Here is a 19,691-nt window from a genome sequence, read left to right as displayed (position 1 = left end):
ATACTTTCGGCCGAGGAAGCCGACAAGTTCTTTGGCGAGCCAAATAGAGAACATGTTCTCTATTTCCTCGTTGTTCAATGAGGAAAGTTGGCTCGCCGAGATCCTCGGCGGCTTCACAAGGAACTCGACGAGCAAAACGATGTGTTTTGCCCGTCGAGTTCCTCGGACGTGTGTACGGGGCCTAAGAATTGCAGGCCTACAATGTAAAACACCAAATTTCCATGAAAAATAATGGTATCGCTTTCAGCATCAAAAATCTGAAAGAATCATACCGCCAGGGAGGTTAATGAGTTCACAATACCTTTTGATACAAATTGCTGGGCAATTATTTTTATTCACTGTTTTTTTTCTTCTTTTTTTTTACAGAAAGAGCTTGCTGAAGAAGGGGTAAGTGTTTTAAAGATACATTGTCACTTGGAAGAAAAATTGCAAACATTTTGATATTTCTTTTACTTTTTCTTTTTATTCTGGTGCTACCATATAGTTTTGGTGCTTTTGTTAATGGGTCAGAATTGCAGTTTAGACTAGGTTGTTTGAGTAGTTTTTCTTTCATTCCAAAATCCAATGTTAAAAGCAGACAAAATTTTGAAGTACTTTCGAATGACATTTAGCCATGTTTGTTAGAAAATTTAGTACAGGCGGTCCCCGGGTTACAAACAAGATAGGGTCCGTAGGTTTGTTCTCAAGTTGAATTTGTATATAAGTTTGAATATGTACATTATTTAAGTGTTTTAAGGCATACTGTTAGACCGGTTAATTCGGTTGGTCGCAGGTTGGCTGGTCAGTTAAGCTTGGAAATTCTTTGGTTTTATTTGACATTTTTAAGTGTAACTCCAGCCCAAATTATTTTTTTACATTTTTTTGGATAGCCTAGGGAAAGGTTAACACCACTGTGACATTTGTTTTGCTGCCTGTGTCCCTGTACAGAAGGTTTCATCTCACTTTCTGTCCTTATGACAATTTTGGGTTGTTGTGGAAACAAGGATTGGTGAAAAATCTTCAGTGGAGGTACCTTGTTCCCCATAATAACTCTTACAGGAGTGAATTTCCCTTCATAGAGGTCCCTTGCGCAGATGTCATTGGTTCATATGCACTGAAGAAAGGGCACGATCGTGACGTTTCTACAGGACCCATGACGTGACTAGCCCATTATGCTTTTACTTTGCAGGGGAAAAAAGAGGAAGTAAAACTCATCAGGGTTTACTTCCTCAATAATGTTTGGTCAATGTATGAGACATAGAAAATTATTATTATATTGTTTTTAATTATGCAGGTCCCCTTTTTTCAGAATCGATATGGCCTATGTGGCTTATTCTGAAGTGAAGTGAACTTTATTAGTAAATGTTGAGATGCAACATATTATTAAACCCATTTACAAGGTTAAGATTTATTAGCATTGTGACTTATTCTGACCTTGACCCAATTTCATCAATTGTCACTTCCCCTATTAGTTAGTTAGTAATTGAACATGAAAATGTGAAGTTTTATATTTTATATATTTTTCCAGTGCCGCCAGTCACCTATCTGCACCTGTGAAAAGGGGGAAAGAGGACTTCCTGGATCTGCTGTGAGTACACATAATATAATTAAAAAACAATCTTTAACTGTTAAAGGGCATGAGCAATGACAATGCTTTTTGTCCATATGAAGCCAGTTTTAAATATTTTGTTTTTAACATGTGCAAGGCTGAGAAGTTATCCAATGCAATAAATATAGTAAAAGTATGAATAAAATAAATAGTAAATAAACATAGCAAAATTGTAAAACCTATTTTTCTTTTTAATAGGGTAAAAAGGGACGACCAGGTGATGATGGTGCTACTGGTCTGAAAGGTGGTAAGGTATGGTACTTTTATTTCTATCTAGAATTTAAAAAACAACAGGTAATGCTGGATGATGTTGCTTTTTTATGAAACACTTGGGGGGAGATTTAGTAAAACTGCTGCACTCAGAATCTGGTGCAGCTGTGCATGGTAGCCAATCAGCTTCTAACATTAGCTTGTTCAAATAAGCTTTGACAATAAAACCTGGAAGCTGGTTGGTTTCTATGCCGAACTGCACCAGATTTTGCACTCTCCGGTTTCAGTTAATCTCCCCCATGGAGTTCTGGATAAAGACCATGTGCCTTCAGATTTATGTATGTGTTTACAGCAGACTTAAGCCTGGTACACATTGCATTTTTTTTTTTCGTGCAACCATGCAAGATTAGTTCAGTGATCACCCCCACTGAGCTGTTGTGTTCTGACAGAAAACTCAGATCGATCAGTGCTCTCTGTTATTGGCTAAGAGATGGGGGACGCATGTGCTACGCAGAGTTCCTGACTCTGGGCCCTCATGGCCTGGAGCAACTGATGCTGCGAAGGGGCCCCAGTGACTTACTGGGTCCCCCATCTCTTATTGAGAAGATCCCAAGCGAGTTGTGCTGTCCGATGGGGAGTCGGTCTGAGGTGAACCCGGAGGCAGGTGATCCAACAGGGCGAACCATTGGGGATCTGGGTGACCGGACACTGACGGGTTGTATGCTGCAAACTGTCGGTCGGTGACCCCAAAGATACAAAGTCTACCTGAGGGAGATTCAGGCAAATTATTGACTGGGAGGATCCGCTCTACCATTCCTGTTCTCGAGTGTTAGGCCTATGGCAGAGGTCTCATCACTAACCACAATTCTAATAGAGCCAAGTCAGTGGCAGAGACTTGTTCCTTCCCAGAGGTTCTAAGTGACGCCCTGACTGCCAGGCCTGTGAGAGGGACCTGTCCAGGGGCACTTTACCCACTTTGGCTGAAGTGGCGACAAAGTAAAAATTGCTGTTGGAAGCAGGATTGCTTCTGTTTATCCATAAGCCTGAATCTGCAAGTTCTCCTTTTCACCAACCTACTTCTATCTACCTCTGTTTGACTGTTGGTCAATGTTGGACCAGTAATAAAGCATAGAAAACGTCACCCTGCTATCTGGACATTCCGTTACTGCTCCACATCATCCCTTCATCCCTAGACACATCACAGAGGTAACATAATTATGCCGATCCCAATCTAACCAGCGGCTCCTGAGGGGGTAGCGCTACATATATATATATATATAATGTTTAGGGGTTCTAAGCAACTTTCTTGCAAAAAAATACAGATTTTTACTGTACACGTAAGTCTTTAAGTCAATATGTAACATTTACATAACATTTACCAATAATAAACAAAGCAGTAATCCCATTTACATGGAATTATAGTGAATTATGATTATTCATTCAAATATTATTATTATTATTATTATTATTATTATTATTATTATTATAAAGTATTCATTTTTTTCTATATTTGTTTGTTTGCTCATACATTACCATGGCAGTAACACAAAAAATATGGATCAGCAGTGTCCAGCATGTGATCTGGAATCTAAAACTGGGCCTCAGATTATTGGATCTCTAGCAGAAAGAATGTTAAATATCTTTGATTTCTTTAATGTTTGTACATTACTTAGCTGGTTAATCATAATCAGGATTTTAAGGCAGGCTAATTTTGGAATTACCTCTAAAATGACAATATGGTGTTTTTATCTTTATTACAGGGAGAATCTGGACTTAATGGCATTCCTGGAAGAGATGGACTAGAGGTAACTGTACAAATTTAACATAATATGGATGGGTTATAAATGACCATAGACAGTAAATATAATGCTTTTAAAGGATCCACTAAACAAAAACAGATGTATTACTTAAAAAAATATTCTAAACTATCTGATCTGCAGTGGGCATTATGTTGTCTTTTTATTTATTTAATGGAGAATGCAGCAGGAAGAGTAGGACCACACCAAGGTAGACAATAACAGCCCAAATTCCCAGGTGGACCAGAACAGAGTTCCAAAAACAGACGTAGAATGTTCCAGTTGGACCATTAAATCATGAGAGAGGCATTTCTCTAATTTACATTACTATAAAACCCCAACATTTGCCAAACAGCTACATGTTTTAGCACTGAGCAGATTGCATATATTATCTGAACAACTCGCCATTGGTGTACTGAAAACATGAAATGCCTTATCTCCACCCATAGAGGCTCTACTTGAATCTTGACACACACATATATTCTGAGCATAAATTAAGAGAACTAGGAATCATCCATTGAAACCACCTTGACAAGGGTGTTACCATGATTTTTTAAATTTTATTTTGCATAGCATTTATTACACTATATCAATGAAACCATATGGACTGCATTTTTCTTTCCTCAAGTATCAGTGACCCAATGTGTGTTTTGGCACTTAACCTGGGACTGCCCAGTCATACACTGTATGTGCATTCTGGGATTGAATAGTATCCTTAAATCCCAAAATTTCTACCAACTTGCCTTCTGAAAGTATAAATAAGTTTATACAACACTTATAATAATTACAATCAAAACCACATGACTACTTTACTCATCAGAATTATGTTTTTGATCTTTTGTTTTTTCCTTTTTAGGGCAAACCTGGGTATAAAGGAGAGCCGGTAATGTATTTTGTTTATTTATTACATATAGTAAATGCAGGGGGGAAATGTGCATGGCGTGGGTTCAAATTAAATGCTGTTGAGGAAATGCTAAAGTAAAAATATTAAGGCCTCATGCGCATTGGACGTTTGTGCAGCTGCTTCTAGGGCAGGGTTGCCACCTGTCCAGGATTCACCCAGACAGTTTGGGTTTAGAATCATGTGTCCGGATTTCAGACTGCCTGAAACCTGGACACATTATTTGGACTGGACTATTGCTTCCCAGTAGGGTTGCTGGCTGCAGTTGGCTGAGCTGAGAGTGTCTGTTATACTCTTTCACACTGCCCAAAGCCAGCACTAACAACCCCCCACCCCCCCAACACCCCTACCCCTCTGCCTCTGTCCACACTCCAATCCCTGGCACTGTGCCTCAGAAACGGAAAGTGAAGGCCGGAAATTTGAAGTCCTGCAGTCTCAGATACATCTGGATGAGAGGTGCTGACTGCCAAGGGGTGAGCGAGTTCACCATCCTTCTACCTCCTGCCTCTAAGTGAGTACACTAAGGCAAATTAGGGTTCTCAGAGCACCCCTTACATCAGAGTTACCCTTTACACCAGAAGCCACAGTGTTTCCTCTTACATCAGAGTCTTCTCTGAACATCAGAATTCTCAGTGTTCCCTGTTAAATCAGGGTTACCATAGCATCCCTTATGTTAGAAGCCCCATAGTTCTCCCTTACATCAGAGTCTGCAGAGTCCCCCCTTACAATCAAAGGGAACTCTGCGAGTTCAGATGTAAAAGGGGAACTCTGTGGATTCAGATATAAAAGAGAAACTCTGTGGTCTCTGATGTAAAGTTGAACTCTTGTTATTAATTTCATATGATTAGAAATTGTATTTGATATCAAATTATATGTATAGTTTATACTATAAAAAAAAAATGCTGTGCCACGCTAAAGTGTCTGGTCTTGACTTAAAGAAAAGGTGGCAACCCTATTCTAGGGGCATTTGGCGTTTTTTTCCCCAACCTCTAAACTCCCCTCCATGCGAGCCTATGTGTCCATGCACACATAGGCCCAGATTCACGTAGATGCATATATTTGTGCGGGCGTAGCCCATCTCATATGCGCTACGCTGACGTAACTCTGAGAGGCAAGAGCAGTATTCACAAAGCACTCGCTCCCTACGTTGCGCCAGCGTAACGTAAATTGGCCGGCATAAGCCCGCCTAATTCAGAGTAGGAAGGGAGTGGGCGTGATCCATTTAAATGAAGCTTGACCCCATGCAAATGATGGGCCGAACGAACGGCGCATGCTCAGAATCACGTCAAATTTACTCCCTAAGATACGACGGCTCAATGCCTACGATGTGAACGTAACCTACGCCCAGCCCCGTTCACGTACGACTTACGTAAACGACGTAAAATCCGACGGCTGTTCCGTCGTCCATACCTTTGCATGGGATGTGCCTCCTATAGGTGGAATAACTTTACTCCGGACGTACGCCTTGCGTAAACGGCGTATACTACTGCGACAGGCGCAAGTACGTTTGTGAATCGGTGTATCTCGGTCATTTGCAGATTCGATTCAATGGAAGCGCCCCTTGCGGCCAGCGTAAATATGCGCCCAGGCTCCGTAGGCGTAGGAAACTTACGTCGGTCGTATGAAGACTTTTAGCAGCATTCAGTGTCAGGGGCTTTTAGGGGCAGAAAAAAAAACAACTGCAAGTGCGTCCCGGAGCTTTGGCCGAAAAAACGATTGACGCTTGTAAACATGTCTGAATGCGTGTTAATGCTAGGAGCGTTTAACACTTAAATGTTAATTCAATTCAATGGCCAGAATAAATGAATATTCTGGTCAATGAAATTAATTAGCGCCCAAGTGCTTGAGGCCTGTAAACTCACCTAAACGCTAGTAAACACTTTATAAACCTTTACAAGCGCCATGCATTTTTTCTGCCAAAACACTGCTGCCAGGAGAAAAGGCTTCTAGGAGAGAAGCGTGCTCCATGCATGAGACATTAATGTTCGGTGGCCTCCACTGTAATAATCAATGTTAAAGTGGTAGTATACTCTGTACTACCACTTTCACTTACAGGTAAGCCTATATTAAGGCTTACCTGTACGTATAAAGAATATCTCCTAAACCTGTACAGTTTAGGAGACATTCCCCTTGCAATGCACCGCTGACTGCAGCGGCGCATGCGCAACGGGGATCTTCGGCTAAAGGCCCGGCAGCCGCCGGATCTTGCCGGACAGAAGTTTTTCCCCGCGCGCAGGGAGTGACGTCATCGCCGCTCCAGCCAATTACAGTGCTGGAGCGGCGATACCCGGAAGACACGCCGAGTAAAGATGACAACTCCCTCGGCGTGGACCAGTTAAGTTCCCCTAACCTTGTTCCAAGGTAAGTATTTCATAATGAGCTAGTATGCGGTGCATACTAGCTCATTATGGCTTTATCTTTACAGGTATGGAAAAAAAACACCAGCGGCTTTACTACCGCTTTAAGTTCATTCTGAATGCACATTGTGCTATTTGTAATTGTTCATTAAAGCACATATAACCCCTGGATGGACTAACTAAAATGCACTGGAGTAGTAAAAACATACTACATACTCTCTTTTGATAATAAAGGTTTCAATAAAGGCATATTACTTATTTTTCCTCTTAGGGTGAGCGAGGCGAGTGTGGAATTCCTGGCATCAAGGGTGATCGGGTACGTACGTAAACATCATGTGCTGTAAAATATAGATTGGCAGGGATCCTACAGTAGTTAACTGTAATTAAAATTGTTTTGCTTTGCTTTTGTCAGAAAGTTCTGAAGTGTTAAAATCGGCAGCTGTTTGTACTTCACTTACAAGTAGTGCCTCACTTTTGTTACACGCAATGGAGTTACTAAAGGCAAATAGGCTATTGACTTTTCAGGGTCATTTTCCCTTAGCCTAAAAAATGTGATGAAGTTCTCTGACTTCCATCCTCGTTTTGCAAACAAAAATTTAATTTTGTAAAATTATATTTGCATTTGATTAGGTATTCTTTGAAAAGTAAATTCATTCATTTGCTAAGCTAAAGGAAAATGATCTTGCAAAGTAAACATGCTCATTAGTCTTTAGTATATGAACCCCGATATTTCATGCGCTCAATGCCTTAAATAGTTTGACTACATGCATTGGGACACATCTTTAAATTATACGCAATGTCCTATTTATCTACTACATGCAGTGCCTTATACCTCTCTTTCGCACAACATGCATTTCTTCACCTTGCCCTAAGTAGAGTTAGGCCTCGTACACACGACCGAGGAATACAAATGCACACCACTCTTTTCACATATTTATTTGTAAAACATTTTGAGAACCATTTATCATGTCCCTTCCACTTCAAGTATGTGTCACTTTGTGTTGGTCTATCAAATCAAATCCTAATAAAATAAATTTAAATTTTTGGTTGTAACATGACAAAATGTGGAAAATTTCAAGGGGAATGAATACTTTTTCAAGGCACTGTACATATGCCTATGTTTCCATGATCCAGATATAAGCTGCAGAGATCCAGCTGACCACCCAGGCCCAGACCCATGTGACACGGGGGTCCAGGCCAGCTGATGCATCATATATATGAGTTTTTTTTTCTCACTGTCAGGTGGGGGACTCCTTTTACTCCATCACCACCCATTTGTGGGCAAACTAGGCATGCACCAGCCAGTGCATATACCGAAATTCTTCTCCCTGGGCAAAGCTGTACTTAACACATTAATCCATTAGATCACCACACAGACGCTTCTTGGTTACAGAGGTAACCTCTTTTCCTGTACCAGTATAAAAATGATTCCATTCCAATGGAAATAAACCTTTTTACAGATAATTTCAACAAAGATAATTTTAAACAGTCACATCACTGAGCAATCTTAGAAAGGAGGGGAAGCATTGCAGTTCTCATTGACATACAAAAAGTCAATTTTCCTAGTTCCTGTTCAGAGGCCTAAGTGTTGTAGTCATTCCCGGCCCTTCGAGCGAGCACACAAACTATCTCCCAAATGCGGCTCCAGGTTGTCTCTCCTGCCCTCACTCCTCCAACCTTTTAAAATGGAAACCCATGACATCACAACTCAACCTCTAAGGCCTCTTTCACACGGAGCGGACCGTTTTTGTGTCCGCTCCGTGTGTGTCCGTCGGCTCAGCGGGGATCATCCGTAATCCCCGCTGAGCTGTCGGTGGACAGGGCGGTCCCCGCACACTGTGCAGAGACCGCCCTGTCTCTCCTCTGCTCTCCCCTATGGGGAATCGGATGAAGACGGACCGTCTGTCCGTCTTCATCCGATCCGTTCCGCCGAACGGAAGAAAAACAGGGTTTTCTTCCATCCGAAAAACCGGATCCTGACGGACGCGGATGGTTGCGGACGTTAGCGGATGCTCCATCCGCTAACGGACGCGATCCCATAGGGATGCATTACAAGTCCGTAAACGGACTTGTAATAAACGGATGAACGGTCCGCTAATGTGAAAGGGGCCTAAGAAGGAGCTATAATTTAAAGGGAGCCAACCCCTGCCTTTAAATGGACTAATAAGAGAGTGCCCCAGTGTTTTCAGAAGACTAAATTGGGTGTACATTTGGACTTTTTTATTTTCACTCTATGGACTGTGCAAATGACAGCAGCTATATTCAAAGTATTAACCTTAATCAACCAATCAGATTTATCGGAGTCTGTCGACATGTGATTTCTGGTTTCTGTGGGTTACAGCAATTTGTCATTGCTGCCTTATACCTTTACTTCTTTTAATTTCCTCTTCAGAAAAAGTGGAAATCCAGGAAGAATTATCTCAGTGTGTACCATTCCAAATTCATTCATAGTAACATTTTTATTTTATCTTTTAGGGTCCTGAAGGTCCTACTGGTCCCAGAGGATTACGAGGTGTGCAGGTAAGAACACAATTTAGGTGATCTAAACCAAAAATGCAGCACAACCATGTTTTTCTGATGTTTTGTAGAATTCTACTGGAATAACTGGTCACATTGAAATATGGTAATTTTTCTAAAACTGACTTCCCCACCATATGGTTGTATTATAAAAATGTAGCAAGCTTATTTACCAGAAACCAATTAGATGGGTTTTTAAAATGATCTAAAAGCTATGTATTTCACATGGCTACCATTGCATAGTCAGGGGAAGAGTTATATCTTCAGTTCTACAACCAAAATAAAACACATCGCGATCCCGTCTGTGTCTTCATTGGAGGTTTCCTTCATTTTCTGCCCCAGTAATAGTATTGAATGAGTCCGGAGCCCTCCCCAATGGTAACATGCAATACAAAAACATACTTTTAACAAAGAATAATCAGGGAGAGCCTTTACAGGGTGGAAGAAGCAGAGGCTCATGTAATGACACAATACAGGGGTGCCACATCCCATATGGGATAGATGAATGCTATTTTGAAAATAATTAGACTTTATTGGCACCCCAAAAGGTCACACAATAATATGCTAAAACCAAAAATTTTTAATACCAAAAACAAAACAGTGCATAAATTATATTGCAACTCTACAGGGCCTCGCCCACACTGGCATTTATATGAATGCTAACTCCGCCCATTACATCACTAGAAGAGGGATTTTTCTAAAAGGAGAGCTTACACCTGAATACAACTTCCCCCTTACTATACTATAATGGTAACAGAGCCATCTAGTGGCAGGCAAGCTAACTTCACAAAATTCAGCAGAGGCAGCGCTATTTCAATAAGTAAAGACAGATTCAAAATTTAGAGCAGCAATAATTTTTTGGGAAACTGACTGATGACATAAGGTAAATGGAACACAAGCCCATGCAGGGAGATGGAAGCGTGCCAGTGGGACACTGTCAATGGCTGGCTCTAACCTGGGAGCTCCTGGAAGCGTGCAGTGAACCCCAAAGATTTCGGATCGATGGACAGAGGTCACAAACAGCTGGTGCACCCGGAGATGGCAGCTGTGGTCAGGGCTCGTTGCCACCAGCCAAGGAAAAACGCCAGGAGCGGGCGGAAGTGCTCCACTATGTAAACAATACTGTGTGGGCAACCAACGAGGGAGAGTCGAATAGTCCATGGTCAATCCATGCAGCAGGGCAATGGGGTTGGGTTAAAATAGAAGAGTTGCCAGAGCTTGGTCAGGATAGACTACATGTTGTAGGGATTAACCGCTTTGTCAGGTCACGTGACTAACTTCAGCTAACTTCACCTGTCTACATACAAAGTGCTTTCTGATTGTTTGGGGAAACCATTGGAGGGCACCCTGTTTGTCAGAAACTGACTTCAGTTTAGTTTGTTCCATGTTGGTTGTCTCCTGCTTGGTTTGCCACTGCCAATGCCATTTAAACCTGCTTCCCTCACAATATATATGTACACTGTATATAGAATAAATGTTTCGGTTGTAAAGGCAAATGGGGTCCTTTCTGAACCCTTCAGCATCTCGAATGGTACTCGCCAGGGCTGCCCCCTCTCACCCCTTCTCTTCGTTCTCTCTTTGGAACCATTGCTGAACAGAATTCGCCTGAATCCGGATATACGGGGTATTAGGGTTGGGGAAGGAATCCACAAGGTTTCTGCTTATGCGGATGATATGCTTTTTTCAGTAACCGAGCCTCATATTTCTCTCCCTACTTTGCTGAGTGAGATTGAGAAATATGGCACTCTCTCTAATTTAAAAATAAATCAGACTAAATCAGAGGCCATGAGCATGTCACTATCCCCTCTTTCCCGGGATTCCATTCGGGCGAATTTTTGTTTTAAATGGAGTCCAATGCTTAGATACTTGGGCACAAATATTCCATCAAAAGAAAAGGACATTTTTAAAATGAATTTTTTACCAATGTATAATCTATTACGAGCCCTACTTGACAAATGGCGACTTGGTTCCCATTCTTGGTTTGGCCGCATTAGTATAATCAAAATGTCCGTTCTTCCGAAAATTTTGTATTTACTTCAGGCGCTACCAATTAAGATTCCAGTGACTTTTTTGCGTCAGATACGTAGTTTATTTATGAATTTTATCTGGGCCGGGAAACGTCCTAGGATTAAAAGAGATCTGTTGACTATGCCTAAGAATCTTGGTGGAATGGGGGTCCCAGATATATTTAAGTATTATTATGCAGTACATCTATCTAGATTAGTGGACTGGTGTAAACATGTTAGATCTAAGAGGTGGGTTGACATAGAACAACAGCTGAGCACAGTTCCTTTAGGTAGAGCACCTTGGTGCTATACAGTATTACCGGCTCCTCTTAAAAATCACCCTATAATTGGCACAACACTAAAAATTACTGCACGTATATGCCAAAACGGGAACTTTTCTACAGTGCGATCACCTTTGTTTCCCATATTGGGGAACCCAAGTTTTAGTCCGGGTAATGAAAGAGGATCTTTCCGGTTATTAATAGAGAAAGGAGTATATCAGGCCTCACATTTTATTATATCAGAAAACTGGCCATCGATTAAAACATTAATACAAATAGGAGGCCCTTTTGAAGTCAATATCTGGCAGGCGTTGCAATTAAGTAATTTTTTTAGATCATTAGGCCCGGGAAGTAATTTTCATCGTCAGTTAACAATCTTTGAGTCGTACTGTAATGATTTAGAACCACTAGCCCGAGGGATCTCTAAAATGTATGGACTATTAAATAAATTTAGGGAGGATCAGGAGATACCAGGCCTTAACAAATGGGAGAAGGACCTAGATAGGACCTTCTCTGCATTACAACGTAAACAGATTATCTTTTTGACTCTAAACTCTTCAATCTGTACACGAATTCAAGAATTAAACTATAAAATCTTGATGCAGTGGTACCATACTCCAGTACGACTCAAAAAATTCTGCAATGAAAATTCTGACAGATGTTGGAGATGTGGAGAAGAAAGCGGGACATTGATTCATATATTTTGGTTTTGTAAAAAAATAAGAGTTTATTGGTTGTCAATTATGAGAATCTTGCAAAAAATTTCTGAGTTAAAAATACCCAATGATCCCGCTTTTTTCCTACTTCACCTATCTGAGATTCCAGTTCAGACTTATCGGAACTCAGTACTGTGCCATTTGGTGAATGCAGCTAAAGCAGGTATACCCTTACGGTGGAGGGATACTACGTCACCAACAGTTTTAGAGTGGATAAATAGAGTTAGAGATATAGAAGCTATGGAAGACCTAGTTCTCTCAGCTAAGGGTAAAAATAAACTATACAAAGAAACGTGGAAGAGCTGGAATTTGTTTAAAAATTCAGATGAGGGGAAAAGATTAATGACTGAACCTGATAAATGAAGAATCGGATACGCGCAGGGAATTATAATGTAAAATATAATATGAAGGATAAACCGACTTTCCTGTTATGAATTGTGGTTTAAGGGAGGGAGAGGATGGGGCTCCCCTTCTCTCTCCCCCTCTTTTATCTTTTTTTCTCTTTTTTTTTTTTTTTTTTCTCTCGTCTTTTGAGGGGGGGAGCTGGGAAAGGGCAGATGCATCACTTGTCTCTCTGTGAGAGAGAGTGATGACTAAGAAAAGGGTTAGAGTGGGAAGATTTAGTGAGGGAGTTTATGGGAGGGTCCAGAGCGAATATGTATGTATTTTTTTTGTCAAGAGGATTGTATTCATGTTTGTTTTTGGCAGAGTATTTGCCCTGTGCCTTTCCATATGCTGTTTTATGTAAAGAAAAGAAAAAAACAAATAAACATATAAAGTACAAAAAAAAAAAAAAGAATAAATGTTTTAGCTGAGGGAGTACAGTAAATGGTATGGATTACTCGTAGAACCCAGAACTAACACTTTTGTTCATTTTAATGCCATATAGGGTATTCAAGGACCCCCAGGAGATCAAGGTTTTGAAGGACTGCAAGGACAAAAGGTAAGGAAATATTTTAAGTGTAAACAAAGAGACTGCATTTAAATAACAAACAGTTGCCCAGTTCTTTGATGGCAGAGTAAATATTGTAGTTCTCTTTAGTAGGACTATATGTAAATTAAAATCCTCAACTATCATTGACAGTCCTGCTACAATGAACTAACAAATGGAAACAGAGGCCATGACATATTTACCTAATATTACCCAAACGGGATGTTTCTTCCAGATACAAGTTATGTGGTCTCTGCTAAAGGGACTTGGGGGAACAACATTCAGTCTTTCTTACCATTTATTAGTTTAACATAACAGGATCATCTTATTAGCTTTAAATAAGTCCCCTGAAAACCAAACTTAGTAATTTCATTAGACAGATGACACGCATCGTGAAAGCTTCTATTCTGTATACTGTTGTTGGGATTGAGAGTTAAAGTATATTTAAACCCAAGAACAAAATAATAATATGTATAAGATTTCCAGCCCTTGTGGAGGTTGCATTCATTTTTTGGGGGATTTTATGCCTTTATTTTCACTTGATCCTGACAGTAACACATTTCCTGTCCTAGGGTGACTATGCTCAATTATTATGCTATACTGTATCTATGGAGGAGCAGCAATGTCACCTAGGACTGGGAGTGTGTTATTGTGTTAGAACATAACATATAGAAAAATACCCGTTGATCCTTTCAGAAATCCATTGTTCTTGTAACTTACTGTGCACTGAACTAGTATATCGAACAATGTTATCAGCTCTTGCCAGAAAACTCTGTGAACCTATGAACACCTCCTGCTATGTTATGGAAATAAGGAGAGGATGTTCTGTATTTCTAATGTGACGGTAAGTGAGCATTGCTATTCTAGGACATAAAGTGTGTTAACGGCAGGAAAGAAAAGGGTTATGCCGCTTACATGCGATCGGAAATTCCGTCAAGAAAAGTCCGATGTGAGCTTTTTGTCGGAAATTCCGACTGTGTGTATGCTCCATCGGACTTTTGCTGTCGGAATTTCCACCAACAAAAGATTGAGAGCAGGTTCTCTATTTTTCAGATGGAAAAAGTTTATTTTGGAAATTCCGATCGTCTGTATGCAATTCCGACGTGCAAAAAAACACGCATGCTCAGATTTAAGCAGAAGAGCCAAACTGCCTATTGAACTTCATTGATCTAGGCTCGTCGTACGTGTTGTACGTCACTGCGTTCTTGGCGGTCGGAATTTCCGACAAGAATTGTGTGACCGTGTGTATGCAACACAAGTTTGAGCCAACATTCCGTCAGAAAAAATCCGCGTTTTTCTTGTCGGAATGTTTGATTGTGTGTACGCGGCATTCGAGTTAAAGCGGAGCTCCACCCTAAAGTGGAACTCCCGCTGATCGGAACCCTCCAGTGTCACATTTGACATTTGTCTAAAGACAGGTATTTGCACCCACTTCCGGCCACACAGTCTCGGGCAGACTGCGGTCATGATGTCACCTCCCGTCCCGTCCCCCCGTTGTGTTCTGGGAACACTCGGCTCCCAGTACACAGCGGGAGCCAACCGGCAGGCGTAGCGCGACTCGCGCATGCGCCGTAGGGAACCAGGCAGTGAAGCTGGAGTGCTTCACTTCCTGGTTCCCTCACCGAGGATGGCGGGGGGCAGCAGAGTGACGAGCGATCACTCGTCCTCTGCTGCGGACGGAGCTGGACTCCAGGACAGGTAAGTGTCCTAATATTAAAAGTCAGCAGCTGCAGTATTTGTAGCTGCTGGCTTTTAATATGTTTTTTTCAGCGGACATCCACTTTAAGCTAGCCATATGGAGGCATATTGTTTCCTTTTAGCCGGAGGTCCAAATGAAAAAACTGATTCCTCCATCCACACAAACGAGGTAAATGGACGAATCCTACTCCTGCCGGGAGAACATATTCTGACAGCAGCACCCTAAATAAGGGACATTTTTCAACATGCTCTTTTGACAGAACACAATCAAATGTTTGACTTCTGTTGATTGGGAATAGCCACATACTGATTGAAATGTGCCCGGTCTCTGTTGAGTCAGCAAAACCTTAGTGAGTGCACGTTTTAGAGCTTCTGTATTTTTATTACTTCCTGTATACCCATTAACCACTTCCCGCATGCCAATGACATATTGACGTCGACAAAGTGGTTGTAGAATCCTGACTGGACGTCATATGACTTCCTCAGGATTCTGAGCCGCTGCGCGCCCCCGGGGGCGCGCATCGCGGCGATCGTTGTTGCAGGGTGTCAGTCTGACACCCCGCTACACCAATCAAGGTAAAGAGTCTCTCACGGAGGCTCTTTACTACGTGATCAGCCGTGTCCAACCACGGCTGATCACGATGTAAACAGGAAGAGCCGTTGATGGCTCTTCCTCACTCGCGTCTGACAGACGCGAGTAGAGGAGAGCCGATCGGCGGCTCTCCTGACAGGGGGGGTTCGCGCTGATTGTTTATCAGCGCAGCCCCCCCTCGGATCGCCACCCTGGACCACCAGGGAAGGGCAAAAAAAAAAAAATCTGAAAAAAAAGAGAAAAAGTCTAAAAAAAAAAGGATTAAAAAATAAAAAAGATGCTAATCAGTGCCCACCATAAGTGCCGCCCTTGAGTGCCCATCTGTGCTGCCTATGAGTGCCCAGTGCCACCCATGAGTCCCCATCAGTGCCGCCCATGAGTGCCCATCAGTGCCGCCTATGTCTGCCCATCAGTGCCGCCTATGTGTGCCCATCAGTGCCGTATACCAGCGCCGCCAAAAAGTGCTACCTCATCTGTGCCTGTCAGTACTACCTCATCGATGTCCATCAGTGCCATCTCATCGGTGCCCATCAGTGCCGCCATATCAGTGCCCGTAATTGAAAGAGAAAACGTACTTATTTACAAAAAAATTAACAGAAAAAAATAAAAATGTAATTTTTTTTCAAAATTTTCAGTCTTTTTTTAGTTGTTGCGCAAAAAAAAAAATCGCAGAGGTGATCAAATTCCACCAAAAGAAAGCTCTAATTGTGGGGAAAAATGACGCCAATTTTGTTTGGGTACAGTGTAGCATGACCTCGCAATTGCCATTCAAAGTGCGACAGTGCTGAAAGCTGAAAATTGGCTTGGGCGGGAAGGTGCGTAAGTGCCTGGTATGGAAGTGGTTAAACAGATATCCCCAAAATTGCCTGACTGAAGACAAGAAAAAAGTGAGAAGAAATCTACCTAAAGTAAAAGGACAGCCAATCTTTCATAGGTGTCACCAGTAGGATGTCCCAATTAGGAGAGTTCCCTTCTTGTGTTGATGACAGGCGATGAGTAGAAATTTCCTCAACTCAGACATAGATAGCAAAAAAAGCAAACACAGGTAGTAAAGCAAAAGTAAAAATGTCAACATCATGTCATCTACTACTATCATAAAGAACATTGTAATTAGTACATACAGTATATATTGACTGTTTATATTTTTCCATAGGGTGATAGAGGTCTCCCTGGGCCACCTGGATTTCAAGGAGAAACAGGGATAGGACTGCCAGGCTCGAAGGTAACAAATAACTGAACCATTTGTCTTTTGGTCCTTCTAGACACAAGGCTATTGTTGGGCATGTAGGAACACTTTACATCTAATAGATGTATGTATAGTGTGAATTTCTATGCATCATTAGTACATTATATGGTTACCTCTGTAGTTCACTTTACTGCAGGAAAGCAATCTAATTTGGACAATTAACAGATCCCCCGAGTACCAATGAGATGGGGCATTACGGTACATACCAAGACATTACATGGCTTCATCTTCTCATCAATTGTTTTGTTATATATTAATGCCATGGAAGCTGCTGCCTGTTCACTTCCTGGATTTACACAGACACACAGAGGTGCACCTCCAGCTCTGCAACCCTGCAGCTCTCATTGGCCCTCCTATGACTCATCCCCCTTGTTTTGATTGGCAAACTCTCACGAGAGTGAGAGAGAGAGAGAGAGCTGTGCATGATGTCATAAGCCTAGGCTAATGACCAGACAAGAAAAGAGGAAGTGGGCTGTATAAGGTATTTACTTGCAGAAAAAAATAAATGTTTTACTATCCAACGTTAAAACAACAAGGGCACAAGATTTAATAGATGGAAAGTTAAAAAAATGACTGAAGGTTCACTTTAAGGACAATTATACATATTCCCTAGGTCTATTTACAGCCTGTATCACAACACTGCAGCAATGCATAAGAGGAATCACCGCTCTAAGATACTAATCAGAAAGTCTCCTCACCTGATCCAAAGCCAAGGGTGCTGGCAATGCATGGAATGATGCAAAATGAAGTAAAAACGTTCTGGACAGCCGCACTCCAAAAATAAATTGCTTTTATTGTACAATAAAAAAACACACAAAAAGCATGCCACAGCAGATAGGGTTAAAAGCTGACGTGTTTCACACCAAACTTTAGTGTTTATCCATAGCTATGAATAAGCACTAAAGTTTGGTGTGAAACGCGTCAGATTTTTATCCTGTCTGCTGTGGCATGCTTTTTGTGTGTTTTTTTGATTTTACAATAAAAGCTATTTATTTTTGGAGTGCGGCTGTCCAGAACGTTTTTCCTTCATTTTGCATCACTGCAGCAATGCATGTCGACCTTACTTTTCTAAAATAACAAGAATTATTTCATATCATATATTATAGGCTACGTACATGAGGAGAAAATTCTGTTCGATATTATACTTTTAAAATTGCAACAGTAATTACATTTGGATATGGCTGTGTCTGATAACATTTTTGTTATTATTTGCTCTCTTTATGTGTTTAGGGAGACATTGGAGCACAAGGAAGACCAGGTCCAAGTGGTCCTCCAGGAATTGGAGAGTCTGGACCACCGGTGGGTATTTTAATGTTTGTTTGTTAAAGTATCTGCATTGGGTTTAGAAATTGGATTTTTCTAAATATTCAACATGCTTAATCAGTTCTCTTATGAAAGTTAAAAGTTAGGGAAATTATTTTGAACTCTTTTATCAAGTTTTCGTCCGCTAATTTCTGTATTTCTATTGTTTGAGATACTTTTGTGTGCCCATTGAGGGAAGCTTTGCTGTGTGGAAGATGCCTTGCGAGAGCTATTGAGCTTGTTTGAAGTTTTCCTTTATTCAAACACACTTGCAAGTCTAAATCCCCAGTGCCTCTTTAAGTATGTTGTTATTGATCCATGGAGGTTCTTGCTCCAGGCCCTGGCTTCCTAAAGACGTCATTGTGATGAAACGCAGTGAATCGTCTAGCACGCAACTTCCGGATAGGTATTTATGGTATTTGGAACGCATGCCAGCTCCTGGTTACTGGAAAATTGTGGTGGGAGTTCCCAGTACAATTGTGGGATATATTGGTGCCGATTGGGCACCCTTTTTATGTAAGAGGCCATCCACTTGCTTTAATTGTTTAGAGTCCCTACATATTACACACTGGCCCAGATTCTCGTATCTGGGCGTAAAATAGCGGCGGCGTAACGTATGTCATTTACGTTACGCCGCCGCAAGTTTTACAGGCAAGTGCTTTATTCACAAAGAACTTGCCTGTAAAGCTGCGGCGGCGTAGCGTAAATCCCCCAGCGCAAGCCCGCCTAATTCACAAGGACGTCATTGGTTTCGACGTGAATGTAAATGGCGTCCAGCCCCATTCACGGACGACTTACGCAAACGATGTAAATTTATACATTTCGACGTGGGAACGACAGCCATACTTAACATTGGTTGCCCCTCATATAGCAGGGGCAACTTTACGCGTCGCAAATCTAACGTAAACATTGTAACTTCACTGCGTCGACCGCGCGTACGTTCGGGAATTCGTGTGTTTTGCTAATTTGCATACTCAACGGGAAAAACGACGGAGGCGACACCTAGCGGCAAAAAAAAAATTGCATTTAAGATCCGACAGCGTAAGAGCCTTACGCCTGTCGGATCTAATGGTTATCTATGCGTAACTGATTCTAAGAATCAGTCGCATAGATACGACGGCCCAGATTAGGAGTTACGACGGCGCACTTTGCGTTGCGCCGTCGTAAGCCCTTTGAGAATCTGGGCCACTGTATATATACTGCACTATAAGAATTTTTCTCTTTTTGCACCTTATTTGCTACATGTGAGTAACCATTTAGAGGAGAAGTGTTTTACCAACCTAACTTGGCTCTCCTGGTTAGGCAAGGATTGGAAACAAGCACTTATTAACCACTTTTTATTAAGCTGTCCCCGGCGGTCTGGTGAGTGTCTAGTATTATCACTGCTCACTGGGTATTATTACACGGTGTGGAGAAAATTTGTGAACTGGAAGTGATTTATGGACTTTAGATGGTGATTTGGTTAACCCCTTTGGAATATTTTCTGCACAATTTGATGGCACTTGTTGGTTTTGTGTCACTGTATGCTTAATTGATTACATTTGTTGATC

General features: G+C 41.4%; 1 protein-coding gene across 1 annotated transcript in view; it reads left to right on the top strand.

The window, feature by feature from the left end:
• The window catches only part of COL28A1 (collagen type XXVIII alpha 1 chain), a 107,787-nt gene that overhangs the window by 41,086 nt on the left and 47,010 nt on the right, over positions 1-19,691 (top strand). The window contains exons 4-13 of the mRNA XM_040357828.1: positions 367-387; positions 1,508-1,567; positions 1,787-1,840; positions 3,559-3,603; positions 4,451-4,477; positions 7,124-7,168; positions 9,328-9,372; positions 13,262-13,315; positions 16,747-16,815; positions 18,070-18,138. Coding sequence (XP_040213762.1) covers positions 367-387; positions 1,508-1,567; positions 1,787-1,840; positions 3,559-3,603; positions 4,451-4,477; positions 7,124-7,168; positions 9,328-9,372; positions 13,262-13,315; positions 16,747-16,815; positions 18,070-18,138 — 489 coding nt within the window. The remainder of the gene's footprint in view (positions 1-366; positions 388-1,507; positions 1,568-1,786; positions 1,841-3,558; positions 3,604-4,450; positions 4,478-7,123; positions 7,169-9,327; positions 9,373-13,261; positions 13,316-16,746; positions 16,816-18,069; positions 18,139-19,691) is intronic.

This window comes from Rana temporaria, chromosome 6, assembly GCF_905171775.1.
Source record: "Rana temporaria chromosome 6, aRanTem1.1, whole genome shotgun sequence".
Classification (NCBI taxonomy): domain Eukaryota; kingdom Metazoa; phylum Chordata; class Amphibia; order Anura; family Ranidae; genus Rana; species Rana temporaria.
This window is presented reverse-complemented; position numbering and strand designations above follow the sequence as displayed.